This window comes from Idiotropiscis lumnitzeri, chromosome 1 (genome assembly GCF_059441095.1).
Source record: "Idiotropiscis lumnitzeri isolate Australia: NSW breed Sydney's pygmy pipehorse chromosome 1, RoL_Ilum_1.0, whole genome shotgun sequence".
NCBI lineage: Eukaryota > Metazoa > Chordata > Actinopteri > Syngnathiformes > Syngnathidae > Idiotropiscis > Idiotropiscis lumnitzeri.
Genome location: NC_142391.1, coordinates 37,950,044 through 37,968,834, shown reverse-complemented (window position 1 = coordinate 37,968,834; position 18,791 = coordinate 37,950,044). Strand labels below are relative to the sequence as shown.

Here is an 18,791-nt window from a genome sequence, read left to right as displayed (position 1 = left end):
GTGGAGGTTAAAAATCTATTCCTAACATAGGTGTGCTTTCAACATGAAAAGGAGAGATTCAGGAGAACTTTATTTTGTACGGGTAATTGGCAGAGCTGGGCACTTGACCCTTCTTTGCTAGTCAGTCCCCCGCCATCCGGCCGCTATCTCGGTACCCATCCGGCCTCAACACTCCGGTCTTATTCAAAAATTGTCGGACACCAAAAAAAGCCCATGACGTACATGACGCCGCCGCGAGAGAGATGCGAAGAGCACCTTATTATGGCCTTATTATGGTGGCAAGTGTTTCATCAAACCAAAGTGGGTTATTGCTTTGACTTCCCCTCTGTTCTCTCTGTCTGTGGTATTGCACCCCCCCCCACCCACCCCCTCTTGTAATCAAACCTGTTTTTTAAAATTGTCACCCTTCGCCCCCCGCCCCAAAAATGGGCATCCAGCCCTTCTTGAGGATCGGACCATTGCGCCCCTTGGACGGATTGCCCAGCTCTGGTAATTGATTGATCGTGTGCAGCTGTGTGCCACATGGGCACCAACTAATATGTGGGAGCCAAAAATCTGGCTGAATTTTAGGGAATCAAACTCTCTTTTTTCCACATCATAAAATGCCCGCATTTTATATGAACATGTTTTTGTATGAATTTCTGACCGACATTCTGTGTATTACCATAAGCCGTAGAAAATTTCAATGAATTTCATACAAATTCACAATATATTTGCATGTAATACTTTGTTGTATTTGTCTTTAACTCCCCAAATTTGCATTTGAGATCCACGAACAACAACTCTAATTTGGGTCCTTCTTTCTTCCCCCTAGCCGGACGCTGACCTTTTTATGTAAAAGATATGGTATGTGTTCCGAGCCTGTTCTGCTATAGAGCTGTGCCTGAGCAGAATGTGCATCACTAGACGTTGTCTAGACACGGGATAATTGCAGACATCACTGAACACTCAGCTGCTACCCCAAACCTCATGGGACTTGAGGTGGACTTGAGAGCGGCAGCAGTCAGTTAGGGGCTCGCAACATCCATGCCCCTTCACACTGAGTGCTTATTTGTTTGCACGTATGAACGAGGTGTTTGCTGGTATGGAGGCAAGCAACGCTTCTTCGTTGTGTGGGAGATGGGGAAAGAAATAAGGCAACGCGAGAGCGCGAGTTGAAGCACAGAGCACTTAGTGTTCATAACCACAGATGTGGTGACTTCATCAGTAAAAAATGCACCCCGTCCTTCTGGTGTTGATGGAGAACACTAGAATGATGGTTGCTAAAAGTAAGATGAAGCCATGGAGTTCTTTCTGGATCCCAACATGCTATATTACTGTTCGCCTATACATTATGTGTTGTAAGATCATTTGTAATTATTATGTTGCAAGTAGAGCCTGTAACTGTGTGTGCATGCGTGTGTGTGTATATCCTGTGGGGGATGTTGGTTGGTCTCTCAGCATTGAAAGATGGCTGCAGGTCGAAGGGTTCAACTCGACCCTGGGACTAATCTCAGTGGGGGTGGACAGGTTGCAGGATCACGGAATCCTGTTGGGACAGGACACCTTTTTCAACTGTAGGTGTTGGAACCTGTCACACATTTTTTATTCATGAAAAAATGGTGGGAATTCATTACATGGCTGCTTTTGGCCTCACAAATACTTGCGATTATGGTATGCATATTCGATTATGGCTTACAAGTGACATATCAGGAAGATATTATGGTAAAGGTGTTTGTGTTCAGTTTTTATTAACACAAGTGGAGATTTATTCATTTCACATGGTCTTTGTTAACTTATGTTAAATCTTTATCATCATTAATTTACTTAGTGTGGAACTGTACTGCACAATGAATTTTTTTGAGCAGTACTGCAGACCATTGCCAGCAAACAAATCTGTGGGTAAAGTAATATATCTTTGACTGTCAATCAAACAGCCATCATTGTATCTTACTGAGGGAAACAATAAAAACATTGGATTGGATTCATAGTTGTCCTTTGCCATGTCCACTGGCTCAGAATTTTACTCACATTTTGTGTGTTTATAGTAGGTACAGTATCTCAACATCAGCTAAATAGCCTCCTTCAATTTTTGACTAAGTTATGACATTTGCAGTACTGTGCAAACGTTTAAGCCACCACAAGTTTTTTTTTTTTTTAAATAATTATTCTTTTCAAAGCAGCCTTCTGATTTTTATGCAAACAATCAGTTAGCAGCAGAGCTGGGCATTCCGTTCCAGCACGGCCAGACGCCCATTTTTGGCCCGCAGGAGTGGTCGGGAGCCGACAATTTTTAGCAGGATTACACCAAAACCAGCTGACCAATTTCCACAAAACTTTGGAAAGGCAATGGTGCATGGAACGAAGAGGAAACAATTACTTTTTGGGGGGAACTGTGTATGGTTGCAGTTACAGGAATTCATTTTTTTACCATTTAATTCACTGAGATTAAGGCCCGATGTCATTACTTTCCTTTAAGTCTTTATCTTTGTTCCATGTATTGATGACGGAGCAGGTTGCTAGGAGTTTTGGCGTCGGTGCCAGACCACAGTAGCCATGTTGTAACAATACAAAAGGAGATAAGTAAATGAACGTCTGACGTCATGTCTTTTGAAGATGCTACAATACTTTGAAAAGCATAATGTAAATAAATGATAGTTTTACTTCAGCTTATTTTTCCAACTCAGCATATCAAAACTGCAATATAGCACCTTGTTTTATTGTAACTCAACATTAGCAACGTCTATTACATGGCTGGCAAGTGGCAGCTGTCATCTCGTACACGTTGAGCCTGTCGTACACACGAGCAAACCACGGGAACATCCCAAATAAATAATTTGAAAAACAGCATCAATAATTTCTGACATTGCTACAGTGACACGAGCTCCAGCAATAAAACAACAACTTTATTTTTATTGCTATTCTAGCTTTGTGTCTTTTCCCATCCGGCCAGAATTTTGCTCACTTCCATTGTGGCTTTTGCCTCGGCACCACCGTTGTGGCTTTTGCAATAGCGCTGCAGTTCAATGCTGTTGTGTTGCGGGGTTGGTAATTGTTGTGACCTTTCTCGGCCACGTAGTTTTGGGAGAAAGAAAAGCTTTGAAAAAACAAACAGTTAAATTTAATATTTAATTGATTGTTGGCAATTTTGATTGTTGACATAATAGTGAGGGAATAGGCAATTTTGGAAATGTATTTTGTTTCACAATACAACCCACCAACATGGTTTGTGGGAATGGTGCGGTCACTCCCCAAAGGTGAAATTAACCCGCATTTATTAAATGCCCTAGAAATTATAATATACTTAAAAATAATTTACATACTTTGAAAAGCCAAATTTGATTACCGTACCATATTAGCTGTACATCTTTAGCACATCATCTCAGAACAAAACACCCTCCTCAAGTTACCACTAAACCTTGCAAACCAACACTGCTGGAGTTGGCAGAACTGAATGTATAAGTTTTGAGAATTGTTTCAAAGAAAAATGCTTGTAAAGACAACTGCGTTTAGACCGTATTCATGGATCAATAAAGCTTTTGGAACAGTCTTTGAATTAAAATGTACTTCACGTTTGGTGATTTTACATTAATTCCAAGAGATTATTCAAATAAATATCTGTTACAAGCTTCACAGGAAATACTAGTTGAAAAATGTGATTAATCACTATTATGGATTTTTTTAATTTAAATTAATCAATTAAAAAATCTAATCGGTTGACAGTACTAATCTATATTGACATTTTTCACGTGGTATGGTAAAAGCGGGTCAGAAAATAGGTGACAGTGAATGAGTTTTAAGTGGGCCTAATGTATTATTGTAAACTGACTACTCCTACTTATACAAGTTAAATTAAAACTATCATGCTGTAATTTGGAAATATCTGATGGGATATGTTATGTTCCTCCATAACCCTTTTGTTTCTATATCTTTGTTACTCCAACCCTTCAAATGTGTTCCACAATCCCTTTTCATTTCTTTCCTCAATGAAAGCGAACAACAACCAAGGATATAATGTAACAATAGTGCTTCGAGCAAGGTCTTTGAGGCTTAAAAGTGTTACCCACCAAAAAGTCACACCTTCAACTCCCATTTTAAAAGCATGCGAATCCACCACCCTCTAACATTTGCACAACTGACGCCATTTCACAAATTCCAGACAACTGGCGCCTGAGTTCTGCCTCCAAGAAGGACATGATGAATAGGACACACCCTTGGTATGCTAGTGAACGCTCGAATATAAAGCACACTGCAGTGTTATAGCCCAGATTCATTACAGTCTCTAATCGTAGCTCCCAGCTCTTTTGAGTTTAGTTTCTCCTGCGCTTTTCTCTCCCTGTTTCATGCTGCTCGCCTATTTTTAAAGCTTGATTTTGAGTGAAATGCAGTCAGGCACCAGGAAGGCGAACCACAGCTCTTTCCAGTGCTGGTTCCTGATCCACCCCTTTGTTGTGGTCTATGCATGCCTGCTCTAGTCACATGACTGCGTTTCTATGGCAACTCGGGTTTGAGTAATCATTTGCGTTACGACCTTTATTCCCTTGAGGATAGGGGAGGGGGAGGTTAGACTGAGCCTGTAGAAAGAGGGAGCAAGAGGGAAAAGGAAAGGCAGGCAGAAGGGGAGCGGCGTTGAAGCGCACAGAAAGAAAATATGCCTTGTTCCTTATCTCTGGTGACTTCAATCATGCTTCTCCTTCCTCCTCTCTGCCTTCATTCACACAATATGTAACATGCCAAACCAGAGACAATAAAATATTGGACCTCTTCTATGCCAACACCAAGGAGGCGTACACGTCACTGCCCCTCCCCCCGCTGGGCAAAGCTGACCACAACTTGGTTGCTCTCCTGCCTGTGTACAAACCTCTCGTCCGCAGGCAGCCAGCTGTGACACGCACAGTTCAGCGATGGTCCGGAGAAGCCGAGGAGGCCTTGAAGGACTGTTTCAACACAACTGTGTGGGAGGTATTCAGCGAAGCTCACGGTGAGGACATTAATGGTCTAACAGACACAGTTACAGACTATATTAACTTCTGCATGGAGAACACCATTCCCACCAGGACTGTAAGATGTTTCTCCAACAACAAACCCTGGATCACACCGGACATTAAAGCTCTCCTGAAGGAGAAAAAGAGGGCTTTTGTGTCAGGCGACAAGGACGAGCTGAAGAGAGTGCAGCGTCAGCTGAGAAGGAGGATCCGAGAGGGGAAAAAGTCCTACAGGATGCGGATGGAAGAACAACTGCAGCGGAACAAGGCCAGGGATGTCTGGAGGGGCCTGAAGACCATCTCAGGCCACGGACAAGCAGGTAAGACCCAGAAGGGGGGGGGGCTTCAGTGGGCAAATGAGTTGAACCTATTTTTCAATAGGTTTGATCAAATGTCTGACCCCGCTCAGGCTTCCCTGACGCAGCCCCCACCCACCCCTCCTGCCACTGCGAACAAGACCCTCTCTCCCCCTCTCTCGCCCCTCTCTCTCTCCACAGGCTCCAGTTCCCAGCCTTATCAGACAACCACCACTTCCTCCTGCTCAGCCTTGTTCCTCACAACATCTCAGGTGAAGAACCAGCTGAGGAAGATGAAGGCGAGGAAGGCGGCAGGCCCAGATGGGATCAGCTCCCAGCTCCTCAAATCCTGCGCAGACCAGCTGTGTGGAATCGTCCAGCACATGTTCAACCTGAGCTTGAAGCTGGGCAGAGTCCCCCAGCTGTGGAAAACATCCTGCCTGGTTCCGGTTCCAAAGACACCCCATCCGAAGGAGCTCAACAACTTCAGACCAGTGGCGCTGACGTCTCATCTGATGAAGACCCTGGAGAGACTGGTCCTCGTCCATCTGCGCCCCCTGGTCAGCTCCTCAATGGACCCACTCCAGTTTGCATACCAGCCTGGCATCAGTGTGGATGATGCCATCATCTACCTGCTCCACACTTCACTCTTCCACCTGGAGAAGGCGGGGGGCACGGTGAGGATCATGTTCTTTGATTTCTCAAGTGCTTTCAACACCATCCAGCCCGCCTTATTGGGAGACAAGCTGGAGCAGGCGGGAGTGGCCCACCACCTCATCACATGGATTCACAACTACCTCACAAACCGGCCACAGTACGTGAGAACACAGGACTGTGTGTCTGACGTGCTCCTCTGCAGCACGGGAGCGCCGCAGGGAACTGTGCTGGCTCCCTTCCTGTTCACCCTCTACACCTCGGACTACAAATACAATTCCACAACCTGTCACCTGCAGAAGTTCTCTGATGACTCTGCGATTGTCGGCCTCATCACTGACGATGACGATCGGGAGTACAGAGGGGTTACGCAGGGGTTCGTGGACTGGTGTCAGCAGAACCGCCTCCAAATCAACGCTGGGAAATCCAAAGAGCTGGTGGTGGATTTCCGCAAGCGTCGGCACTCTCCACCTGCACCAGTGAATATCCAGGGAACAGACGTTGAGAGGGTCTCAACTTACAAGTACCTGGGTGTTCATCTGAACAATAAACTGGACTGGAGCGACAACACAGACGCTCTCTATAGGAAGGGTCAGAGCAGACTCTTCCTACTCAGGAGGCTGAGGTCCTTTGGCGTTCGGGGAACACTCCTCAGGAACTTCTATGACTCGGTGGTTTCATCAGTCATCTTCTATGGAGTGGTCTCCTGGGCAGGAGGCATCTCGGGCCGAGACAAAAAGAGACTGGACAAACTGGTGAGGAGGGCCAGCTCTGTCCTGGGCTGCTCCCTGGACTCTGTGGACTCAGTGGGGGGCAGAAGGATGACGGCAAAACTGTCATCAATGCTGGACAAACCAGCCCACCCATTCAATGACACTCTGAGAACACTCTACAGCTCCTTCAGTGACAGACTTTTACACCCTCGCTGTACCAAAGAGAGATTTCGCCGCTCCTTCCTGCCGACTGCTGTCAGGCTTTTTAACAAGAACATTGGGTCAGGCCTACAAACAGGAGGGCATTAGTGCAATTGTGCAGTCCTAGAATGCAATATACACTACTACTTTACTTTCAGCCAAGGGTGTACTTAAACATCGACCAATGATGTATTTTGTTTACCATTACAGTATTCTTATTACAATACTTCTATCACTGTAGTATTTCTACCACTGCAGGATGTTCACTATTACAGTACTTTTATCATTACAGTACTTTTATAATTACGGTATTTCCTATCATTGCGGTACTTTTACTATTACAATACTTCATCATTGCAGTATTTTTCCATCGTTGCAGTACTTCTACCATTATAGTACTTTTATCATTGCAGTATATTTTATCATTGCAGTACTTTTACCATTACAGTATTTTTATCATTGCAGTATTTTCTATCATTGCAGTACTTTCCTGTCATTTCAGTACTCTCACCATTACAGTACTTTTATCAGTGTAATATCTTTATCATTGCAGTATTTTCAATCATTCAGTAGTTTTTATCATTACAGTGTTTCCCCCTCTGTATAATGGACAGGCATTAGGAGTGTTTCCTTACACTTAGATACGTTTATACTGTGTATATTTGCATGCTTTTTATGAATGTCTGCTGCTAATGTTATACATTAACGGCTACATTACGCCGCCGACTCTGTGTGATCTATATCTTTGCTGCTGTAACACTTCAAATTTCCCCATTGTGGGACTAATAAAGGACATCTTTATCTTTATCTTTATCTTTATCTTTATCTTTAAAACAACGGCTGCAGCGGGAGAATGCGAATGCGGTCTCTTCTTGCCTTTAGATTTCGTGTTTTATGTCGCTTTCTTCATACAGCATGCCAGATTCTACCTCAACACATTTGGCAAATGGAACTAAAGACAAAGAGCTGCCACTGAAAGAGGCTGTGCGCCTCAATTACGCCATAATGTCTGTGTGACTCACTGAGCGACGTTTGAGTTGGTGAGGCAGCAGCCATGTATGTTTCATAAGGCGAACACACGCGCACACAGACTCGCACACGCGTACACACCCGTCCCCTCCACTTCTCAAAGGAAAAGCAGCACTGTGCCACATGTGCAAGTCTCAGCAGAAACAGATTCTGTATGTTCCTGTTTCTTGCTCTCCCGGCTGTGTTGTCATGGTTACCGAGCTTGTCCACGAAGGCAAGCTCTCTCTTGCTCTCTCCGTCTTTCCTCTCTGTCTCTCTGTTCTCTATCTCTCTCTGTTCACTGTGGGGTGATTCAACCCATCAGTTGGGTTGTGTCACCGCCTAGGTGAGGTTTCAAGCTCCAGCATCTCTTAAATTTCAGTTTGGGCTTGTGGGGTTAAAACAAAATAATATTTTGGGGAGAGGGGGTGAGGTGGGCTCGTCTGAGGGGGCTGGTGATAGGCATTGTGGTTGTAACGGGGATGTGGTGGAGGTGGTGGTGCTGGCTGCTTCCAGGTGCCTGTGACTGGGGCTGAATATGAATGAAGGGCCCGGGTTCTCCAGAGATGGCAGTTGGGGAGAGAGCAGCTCAAACCAGAGACCAGAGGAGTCTGGATGGTTGAGAGGCCCCCACAAGCTGCTGACAGGAGCTGGAGCTAGCCATCACGTTAATTAGCGTTTTTTTTTTTTTACTCCAACAGCACCGAATAGGGGGAGTGGGTCAGAGGGATGTGGGGGTGGTATATGACTCATAGACACAGTATGGTTTATTCATGATGGAGGAAGGGGTGTGTGTGCGTGTAGCAAGAGAGAGAGAGGGAGCGAGAGAACATTTGATTTGCACACAGTCCTGCTTATGCGTGTGTGTGCCCGCTCGTGTGTGTGTGTGTGTGCTGCTTTGGTAGATTACTGATTGGCACCAAGCCAAGGTATTATTATGGTTTGAATTTAATAACAGCCATGTGAGAAAGTTCATGTGAGTCTTTGCTTTGTATAGTTTCAAGTTATGCCCCCCCCCCCAAAAAAAAAAAACCCACAATGAATGCTGATTTTGTTTTTTCTGAATTGGCAATTGGTGAATTCAAAAACTGATGCATAGGTGATCCTACACAAAATATTGGAAGAAATTTTGCTGTGCAGTTATTCAGGTTGTTCGGTTTGTACAGTTAGACGCAGTGATTGATCCGAGGCCCTTGCGTCCCAGCCGGGAATCATCTGACTGAATAAATGAGCTGAAGGTGCCACTCTCATAGGTGACCTGACCTTGTCGTCCCTGCCTCGGCCCCTGACAGTGATCCTTCCCCCTGAGGGATGCAAGGGGTCAATAGTTTTGTCTTTGATTCAAACCAATCAGCCAGGATTTGCCATCCAAGTCCGGCACAAAGTGAAGACCCTCAGCGCTAAATAGAGCATTCACCAAAAGCCATCTTCTCTTCACTTGGTTGCCTTTGCTTTGTTCTTTATGTCAGAGCAGGGATTTGCAGGCTCATGGATTTGTTGAGTGTGTGCAAAGAGGGTGTATAGGGAGGTTACATTACAGCTATACGACATTCTAATTGTCTCTTCTTATCATTAGTGACAAGCATGACCTCTGTTATTGGCATATCTGCATTCTGCCTGCACTGCAGAGCCTCCACCACACTACGCGCAGCATTTTTCTCCCAAGAGCGGCAGGGCCCATGCCTCATAAATACAAACACAATCTCTCCTACACCTCCTGACTGCAGGACAGGACTCCACACATATCTGCCCGTGGAGCGGAGTCCATTTGCATACATATTAAAGTGACGCCTCAGAAAAAAGGAAGAGAGAGAAAGAAGGGGAGGGGGTGGCAGGGAGGGGGAGAGAGAGAGAGAGCGAGTATATGCAAACAAGGCTTTCATCTAATATGCAAGAACCGGCATTGCTCTGGCATAAATCTGCATCTCAGCTCCGGCAAAGGGTGCGGAGCCTATTTGACAATGAATGAGCCTGGAATGGCTGACAGATGCACAGGGAACACTGCGCCCCTCAGAGGCCTGGCCGATTGATCAGTATGGCATGTCGCATGTAGCTGGAACTATGGTTTTAATAATAGAACAATAGGTCTCACCTATCAATGTGATGATAGAAACGAAATTATGCATCGGAGTATTTTTGACATTTTTCTGGTTAAGATTGGTGTGGGTCAAACTTAAAGGCGTCCCCTTTTTTTTCTCCTGTTATTTATTCTCATGAGGTACACCTTTAGGTACACCTTGCAAATGTGATTTTCAATTCCCTGTGTTCTCATGAAATCTGCAGCTGTCTTTACAATTTAGGAGCAGCAAATATATGAGCGAAAGTTTCACTCTATATGATTCACTTTATTTACACCATTTTTACACCCCATAGTTTACAGCTCTTGAAATGGCTTCCATTAGATTGGACAGGTGCATTTAATATTGTGTGTGTGTGTGTGTGTGTGTGTGTGAATTATATACAGTATGCATTAGGGAAAGCAAAATATAAGGTCAAATGCCAGCCTCCAAAATTGCTTTTTTCAATTTATTAACCCTTCAGATTCAATAAAACAAAACAAATCATTAGAATGTCTTGGAGTAGTATGATATCTGGCCCGACTTCAACAGCCAAACTACTCCACAACTGTCAAAGTATTCTTGAGAAAGACACCAAAGCCCCTGATGTGGTACAGTCCAGAAATGCAGTATGTGTTGGACCGCAGGTGACAAACGCTAGGCCAGGTCTGGCCTGCCACATTATTTCACGTGGCCTGCGAAAGCAAATTATGCGCATCGACTTGATGTTTCTTGCAAAAATGCCAAAAATCTAAATTGTCTTCACTTGCATGAGATATTGCGTGCATTTTTTACCAATCCCTTTTATTTTTTTAAATCATTGTAAAACAATTTGAACAAAAATGTTTTATTGGCCTATCATTTCATCATTTCATTGTGCATTTGTAAAATCAGGCAATCATACATTTATTTGGGTTCACAGTCAAACGAAATAGATTTTTTTAAATCATTGTAAAACAATTTGAACAAATATGTTTTATTGGACTATCATTTAATCATTTCATTGTGCATTTGTAAAATCAGGCAATCATACATTTATTTGGGTTCACAGTCAAACGAAATCCCGAAGGAAACAATAACAAAACTGTGGCCCATTGCAAAAATAGTTTGACACGCTTGTGTTAGACAAACACATTGGAAAACCCCCACTTAATTAATGTATTCATAAGTCAGGGATGAGATCATTTTGGAAGCTCCGAATTCTAACTTTCTGTTCCAGCATGACTCTGCCCCAAATGCAGAGAGCATGGTCCCTGAAGGCTTAGTTCGGTGAGTTTGGCGAGGGAGAACTCTTCACAGAATCCTGACCTCAACCGCAGCAAAAACAGAACTACAAATGAGCTGAGTTTGTGAGCCTATACAAACACTCTAAAATATAAGTTAAGTTGAAAAATCCAGTATAGTATTTCTTAACTCTAAACACCACTTTTAAAGTTTCGCATGACCATCTTGTTGGATTCTTCTTCTTTTAAGTCTGGGCTGCCTTTATAAAAAAAAAAAAAGCAAAATCTTCACAAGCTAAACTGGAGCACTAGTAAAACTTTACTTACTTTTCTTCAGAAACTGGAGTGCTGCCATGAGCACTGGGTTTCCCCTAACTCTGACTATTTCATGTTGGACACCCTTGAACTCCCTTTTCCTGTTTTCCTGCCTGAGCATGTCGCACTGAAGCACGCCGTTCTGTCTGCACAGGTGATCTTACGCACGGGAAATGGAAACTCTGAATGTGCGTTAGGATGTGTTTCTTGCTTGTGTGTTTGTGTGTGCGTGGTGTCTATACACGCATGTGTAAAGCGTGCTGGGATATAGGGGCAGGCCCGAAACAGGATATGTTGGGAATAACGCAAAGTAAAAAAAAAAAAAAAAAAAAAAAGTCACATGATCCGAAACACAGAGCTGATTTATTTGGATTCAGAAAGAATCTTTTGCATGTGGTTTGGAGACGAGAATGTTTTCCTTCGTTGCTCTCAGTGTGCTCAGACACAACACATGGAAACATTTTCCGAGAGGCCAGCGCTCTGTGAGTGAAAGGGCGGAAAAAAAAAGCTTTGAGACCTTTTATTTCTCCTCCCACTTTTCATAGTGATTAAATTGCATACATGTGCTTGCCATATGTAGGCATATCTACTCAATGTATATTTGTAATCCACTCGGTCTGTTAAAAGGTAAAAACTGAATATCCACCAAGTACTGGGCTCTTCACTTGGAAAGTGTGGCAGACATTTATCAATAAACACCCAATTTATAGCCTCGATTTCAGCGTGTAATAAATAGACTTCCACTCAAATGAGACAGTTGCATGTCTGCTCTATTGTCTGCCATAAATACGCTGGAAGGGTTGGTTAAATATTGATAACGCCAATTTTCTGCCTACCCCACACACCCTCTCTCCATCACATACGTACGCAGACACACTCACACACTCACACACACACACATACCAAACCCCTCCCTCTTTCTCTCATTCTATCTTGTGGTTATTTCACCCTCACGGTAACCTTGCTTATGCATATTGCATATGTAAATAAAGCAACTCACCTCTGAAGTAATCGGGTGCATCCTCTACAGAGCGACATATTCCAGCTCTACGTTCCAGAGTCGGAAACCTTGAGTGCTTTTGTTAGCATGCGTTCTTTTCTTCTTTTCTTTTCTGCTCATTCAACTCAAAATGAAGCTCATTTGTTGAACTATTAAATAATATGAGATTTAAAAAAAAAAATCTAAGTCATTGTCATTTCAGTTTAAAGTTTAGTTGCAATTCAGGTTTATGCAAATTATTAATTTAAAAAATTAGTTACTTTCATTGAAAATTATTAAACATATCTTTCAGTTCTGTCACAATTGATTCAAAAAGTGTACTTCTCATTTTGTCAAAATAATCAATATAATGGTTGTGTCTGTAAAGAGCAATACCGTATTCTCTTGTGATGTTAAAACTTTTTTAGTACACTGCAATTAAAATGTCCCTCTTCTAAAATGTTTTGCTTTGTTTGCATAGTTTCAACACTTAAATGTCAACACATAAACAAAGATAACTTAAGTGGACATAAAATGTCGTTTCTAAATGATAATTTGCTTTATTCAGGGCAAAAAAATATTACCCAAGTCGCCTGATCTTATGTGGAAAAGTACTTGCCCACCTTGTAAAATCATGAATTTACTGCGGCTGTGAAAACATTTCAGTTCATTTTCACTGACTGCACCCAAGCCTGATTACCTCCAGACCTGCTCAATCTAGAAATTACCTTAATAGAACCTGTCTGACAAAGTCAAAGCTGCCACAAAATGCCATGATCAAAAGAGTTTCAAGAACAGATGAGAAATAACGTAAATATAATAAAAAATAAATAAACGAATAATTGAAACTTTTCGGAAGTGTAAATGGTGTAAATGTAACGTAGCATTTCACAAAAAGAACATCATACCAAAATTCAATCATGGTGGTGGTCGTGTGATGGTCTGGGGCTGCTTTGCTAATTCAGGACTTGGACAACTAACTAACTAACTAACTAACTTTTAGAATGTTTGACTTCGAAATAAAGCGCATCTGGGTTCCGCATCACAACAATGTCAAAAACACATCAGCAGGTGAATGGCTTAAAAAAAAATTATGAATAAAAATAGGCATAATCAAGAGAGCTCACATACGTACATGCTATTTCACTTTTTGGTTCGACTTTATATTCTCATACCCTACAAAATGTGGTCTCCTTCTGATCAACGTATATTTGTAGTTTTACATTGTGATAATTAGTATGCAGTTTACTCTCTTGACTTTTTAATGTAATTTTTTTTAGCCCTGCATTATGAACCGATTGTTTTTTATTTATTTATTTATTTTTTGCATGTAGCATTTTTTTGTAAATGCCACATTGATGTCTTGTACTCACCAGCCACAACAGCAGGTACTTCTATAAAAAAGTCTGTGTCAGCAAATGGGCTTTACAAAGATAATATTGCTCAAATTTGACTGGCAGAATCAAATTTATTTGAATTTAATAGTATATTTATTCCAATTTTGATTTTGAAACAGTGACCATTCCAATTCTGAGGAATAAACATCCCAAACATCTTATGCAAATAAAGATTTAAATATTTTAGTACCTTGCTTAGAAATGAAATTCAAAACAACTATTGGTATGATATAGTGTAGTTTCATACCACCGCAAGGTACAACCACACTTATTCAACTCCGAGCAGTATCTTTGTCAAGCACAATTTTAATATAATTTTAGTATTTAAACTCATTACATTGTACAGGTGGCAAGTGCACAGTGCGCATATGAATGTTTATTTTTCTATTTTTAGTACAGTAATTCACTTTTGATCTTTTGACATTACGTAGATTATGGATCGTTGAAGGCATTCTGCAGAAGGGTTTTAGTTTATGTTGTCAGTCCAGTCATGATACTCTGTCAAACTGTACCAAGCTGTATGGTAACATTGACTGCACCACATTGTCTTTAGCGCTGGTATCCTAAATGCATCCATCCATCATCTGAACCGCTTCTCCTCACAAGGGTCGTGGGGGGTGCTGGAGCCTACCGCAGCTATCTTCAGGCAGTAGGCGGGGTACACCCTGAACTGGATGCCAGCCAATGGCGGACCAATCCTAAATGCAGTCATGCAAATGTTGAAACAGTGACCATGTACTCAGCCCATTCAAATGGCATTCTTGTTCAATATCATTAAAGATGTTTGCTAAATTAAGCTAATTTCCCCACAAATACATTTTCATGAAGTGCTGAAGCAACAATTCAATGCTACGCCACACATTTTTATCAATCTGCTCAGTGCATTTTAAATTAGATTCCTGTGAGAGCACATACATACCAGGCTCCAGTTGACACTTTTATCAGAGCATGTTAACCGTAATAGCGTCTGCCCCCCCCCCCCCCACCACCACCACCATTCACCTTTTTGGCTGCAAATCAAAGTAATATCCAGGTGTTCAGTATGATGTCAGCCATCTGCATGTGCACACAAACAGATGTGCGATGACAGATAATATCTCTACTAAGAGCTTTTACCTCACACCACCGAGTTTTGTTACAAGGTTTGTATTATCAGAAGCAGCGCTAATGACATCATTGACAGCTACATACTGTACAGTCATCATTTACTTTGAAATTTACTAACCCTATGCTGTACGGTACATGTATGTACAACCACCAAGAACACTATAAGTTCACTTTCACAGTGTCTTAAAGGGTAAGTCAACCCCGCAAAATTCATTGCAATAAAATGTTTCCAATTTTTGGTTTTTGTGGACATGAGTTAAGAGCAAAATGCACCACTTTTCAACCAGTCAGGGGCAGCCATTTGTCAGTTCTTTCAACTAAAAATGACATCACAGTCGCTCAGGGCTCAAGTCATGACCAATCACAACTCACCTGTTTTCAGAAGCTGTATACTGTACTATACTATACTATACTATACTATACTATACTATACTATACTATACTATCCTGTTTAGACCACTAAATCAAAATATTATCCAAACAAGAATGTTGCCTGAATGAGTAGCTAATACTTTAACAAGTTACTAATACATTAAGGCAACACGATTGATATTTCCCTAAGAAAAAAAAATCAATGTGGTTTTTCATCCAGATAATGCGAGACACGCTTTAGCTAGATATAAACACATGCACAAGCCGGATCCTATGGAAATGCATAATGAGTGACCCAAGCAGTTACGGGTTCAGTACCCTGCTCAAGGGCACCTCTGCTGTTTTTCTTGGGAAGTAAAGTGGTTTCTCTCCAGCCAGAAGCATGCATTCTCGTCAGTAATGGGACTAATCTGAATCAGCCACTCTCTATTCTGTACGAGGCAAATCTGTTCTATGTTCTGCTCTGCGCATCTCTACAACTGCAACAACTCATATTGTTCATTTTACTCAATGCTCTAACAGAGAACAATGAGATCCAATATTAAAGATTCAGATTTTAAAAGGATAATTGTTCTGGTTTAGTAAAATGTTATGACTGCAGTTGTGGTTTACAGTGCTCTACAACTGCACTGCATCATATGGAGAGGTGTTCTTAATATTCTGACCCCCCCCCCACCACCACCACCAGCACTACATGAGAGGAACAAATTATTTGAACATAAGCAAGATGCAGGGAATTTACCGTACATCAATGACATTAATAAAAAGATTATTGTTCAATAAATAATCCCCTGAAATTGTAAATCAAAAGTGACTATGACTTTATTCTGCTACTGGTCTATAAATCATTGTTCATGTTCGGGTCCTCAATACATTAAAGAGATGCTAATTGAATATATATGCCTAGTAGGGTTTTGAGATCTGCAGACTTGAATCAATTAGTGGAGCCCAGAGTTCAAAGCAAACACGGTGAAGCTGCATTTCGCTGTTATTCTGCACACAAATGGAATAAGATGCCAAGAGAAGTGAAGTCAAACCCAAGGATGAATGCTTTTAAATTCAGGATAAAAAAAACTTGCTGTTTTCTCATACCTTGGGTTAATGTCTTCTAGACATTTACAAATCACTTTTTTATTTAGCTAGTTTAGAAAACTATGTACTCTTTCTTCTTTATCTTAGCTTGTTTTAATGTTGTCACTGTTCGTTCTTTCACACATTTATGGTTGCTACTTTTGTTTTCTCTGCTTTGCTTCCAAATGTCGTTAACTGCTCTGTTTGTAAATGCTTGTAGGTGTTGTGTCTTTGCTTGTGTGAAGCACATTGTCACATTGAGTTGCCTCGTGTGTGAAATGCGCCGTGTAAATAAAGCTGCCTTGCCAAAATCATTTTATACATCTATTGTAATGGAACTCATTTTGAAAGTGTACCTAATGAAATCGCTTCTTTTCTACTCATGAGATGTTGTTTTTGCTGTACTTTATCAATCTCATTTTCCTCTAAAAATAATAATCTGAAACTGTTTTGTGTTGTGCTACGACACTAACTATACACGATTAGTACCATATGTTATGCAATCCTGCCCTATATAATACTGTATTAATTGTATAGAGTAGACTATGCTGCAACATGCAAAACTTATACTTTATAATGGTATATTGTTGTCTTTATTGCAACCTCTACCACTCCACTCAAACAGTAGGTTATCTGTGTGTGTGGCTTGATGTATCTTGTTGTATTCTACGTGACCACTAAAGTCAGGTGACTGTTGCCGCACTAAGATTTAAAAAGCCCGGAACACATTTGGTGAAATGCAGCATGGCCATGCTTATATGTCCATTCTGAATGAGGCATGGAGTGATATTTGCGTATAACAGAAGCACCACCTCCTTCCCATTGGACAGCGCCTGTGTGAGGGCGTGGCAAGGAAATATGAGAGTTGCAAACCCATGCCCTTACTGAGTATGCATGGAGCGCCATGTACATGGTCTATTCGAACCAAACAGGAGTCTCAACTAGAACCCTTGTCATTTCTTCTGTTAAAAAGGCACATCGTTTGAAAGACCGGAGGAGAAGAGTGGTCCTGGTGAGGATGGAGTGTGCTTTTGACGCACAGAATCTGATCTCCATTTCTTTGAGGAAAATCCAGAGCTCCAGGACGCAGCGAGGGGGCATCAAGCTCCACAAGAACTTGCTGGTAACGTACGTGCTGAGAAACGCGAGGCAGTTTTATATGAGCAAGAACTTGTCGCCGACGCCAAGGACGCAGCAGTACGAGGATGTCGCCGCAGCCCGAGAGACACAAGAATACCTCGAACTGACCGGGAGCTTTACGGAGTTGGCCAATGACTTCTACTGCAACTTTAGCGGGGTGGACTCGGACACTTGGCATTGCGGAGCGCCCCAACACCAGTCCAGCTGCCAGGCTGCAGAGGTGGCGCACCAAGACGCGTCGGCGTGCGCAATGGTTCCTCCAAGTGACTCTGACCTCATGGTGTCGGAAAGCTTTTGGACTTGTGCGGACAAATCCGCCTGGGAGTTACACGCCCCAAGCACACAAGTCAACCACAAGACTGTCCTGGACCTGGACACGCATGTGGTGACTACTGTCACCAACGGATACTTCCACTCGGACTGTTGCGCGCAGCCAAAACTGTCTCAGGGCGCGCAGTGCTACGCCAAAAAGAGACGCATGGACACGAGTTATCATATTGTTGAGCCAGAGTTCTATTTGTCTGACTTTGGACCAGTGCCGTGTAAACGGCTGAGGACTGATGAAGATACACACTCAGACTCAGAACAGCTGGACTCCACGAACATCTCCAACCTGATCTCAGTGTTGGGTTCAGGTGGACTATCTGAGTTTGTGAGTTGGCAGCACACGGACCTGGAGCAAATATTTGCCTCGCAAACTATTAGTTTAAAACATACATTGTTAACGGGCAGTGGCTGGACGCGAGCAATCGAAGCATTTTGATTTGTATGGTTGTTGGCTTTGCGCCGTTTTATTTCATTGCTTTCTAATAAAAGATGTCATCACTGAAAAGCTTCTCTCTGCTCTGTTATTGAAAGATGTCACATCCCTTTCAGATATAAACAAACGAATGCACGAACTGACGGAGAGCCTGGTTAATAAACTGCATCAATATACCTGAAAATAATGACTATAAATATTTATTGAATCCGTATCGTCCCTATATATTCTTGGTACGTTATATAGTACTGTAGTTGCAAAGTCTCTGGGTTGTTTACTGGCGAGGAGGTTTAATGCGGGATTCTTTGCAGCGACGCTGGAAGAGCTCCGCCATGTGGCCAGTATGGAGATGTGCATGCTCACGAACCATATTGGTTATTTTGCAATAATTTACACTATCCAGTAATATGTATCATTGGGCATACTTACATGTATTTAAAGCACGGTTAGGTTTATAATCACAGTATTTGCATTGGATAAAATGTACAGCGCTATTCATGACTTGCGTATAAAACAACATTAAAAAGCTTCGTG

At 42.2% G+C, this 18,791-nt stretch overlaps 1 protein-coding gene across 1 annotated transcript; it reads left to right on the top strand.

Moving 5' to 3' along the window:
* Nucleotides 1–17,221: 17,221 nt before the first annotated feature.
* On the top strand, nt 17,222–18,327 carry LOC148344549 (immediate early response gene 5-like protein). Its single transcript, XM_088306047.1, has one exon. The coding sequence runs from the start codon at nt 17,262–17,264 to the stop codon at nt 18,258–18,260; it is 999 nt and encodes a 332-aa protein (XP_088162173.1). The 5' UTR covers nt 17,222–17,261; the 3' UTR covers nt 18,261–18,327.
* Nucleotides 18,328–18,791: the final 464 nt, after the last annotated feature.

What these genes read in the sequence shown, in the direction of transcription:
- LOC148344549 (XM_088306047.1), top strand. Translation starts at nt 17,262, where the DNA reads ATGTACATGGTCTATTCGAACCAAACAGGAGTCTCAACTAGAACCCTT.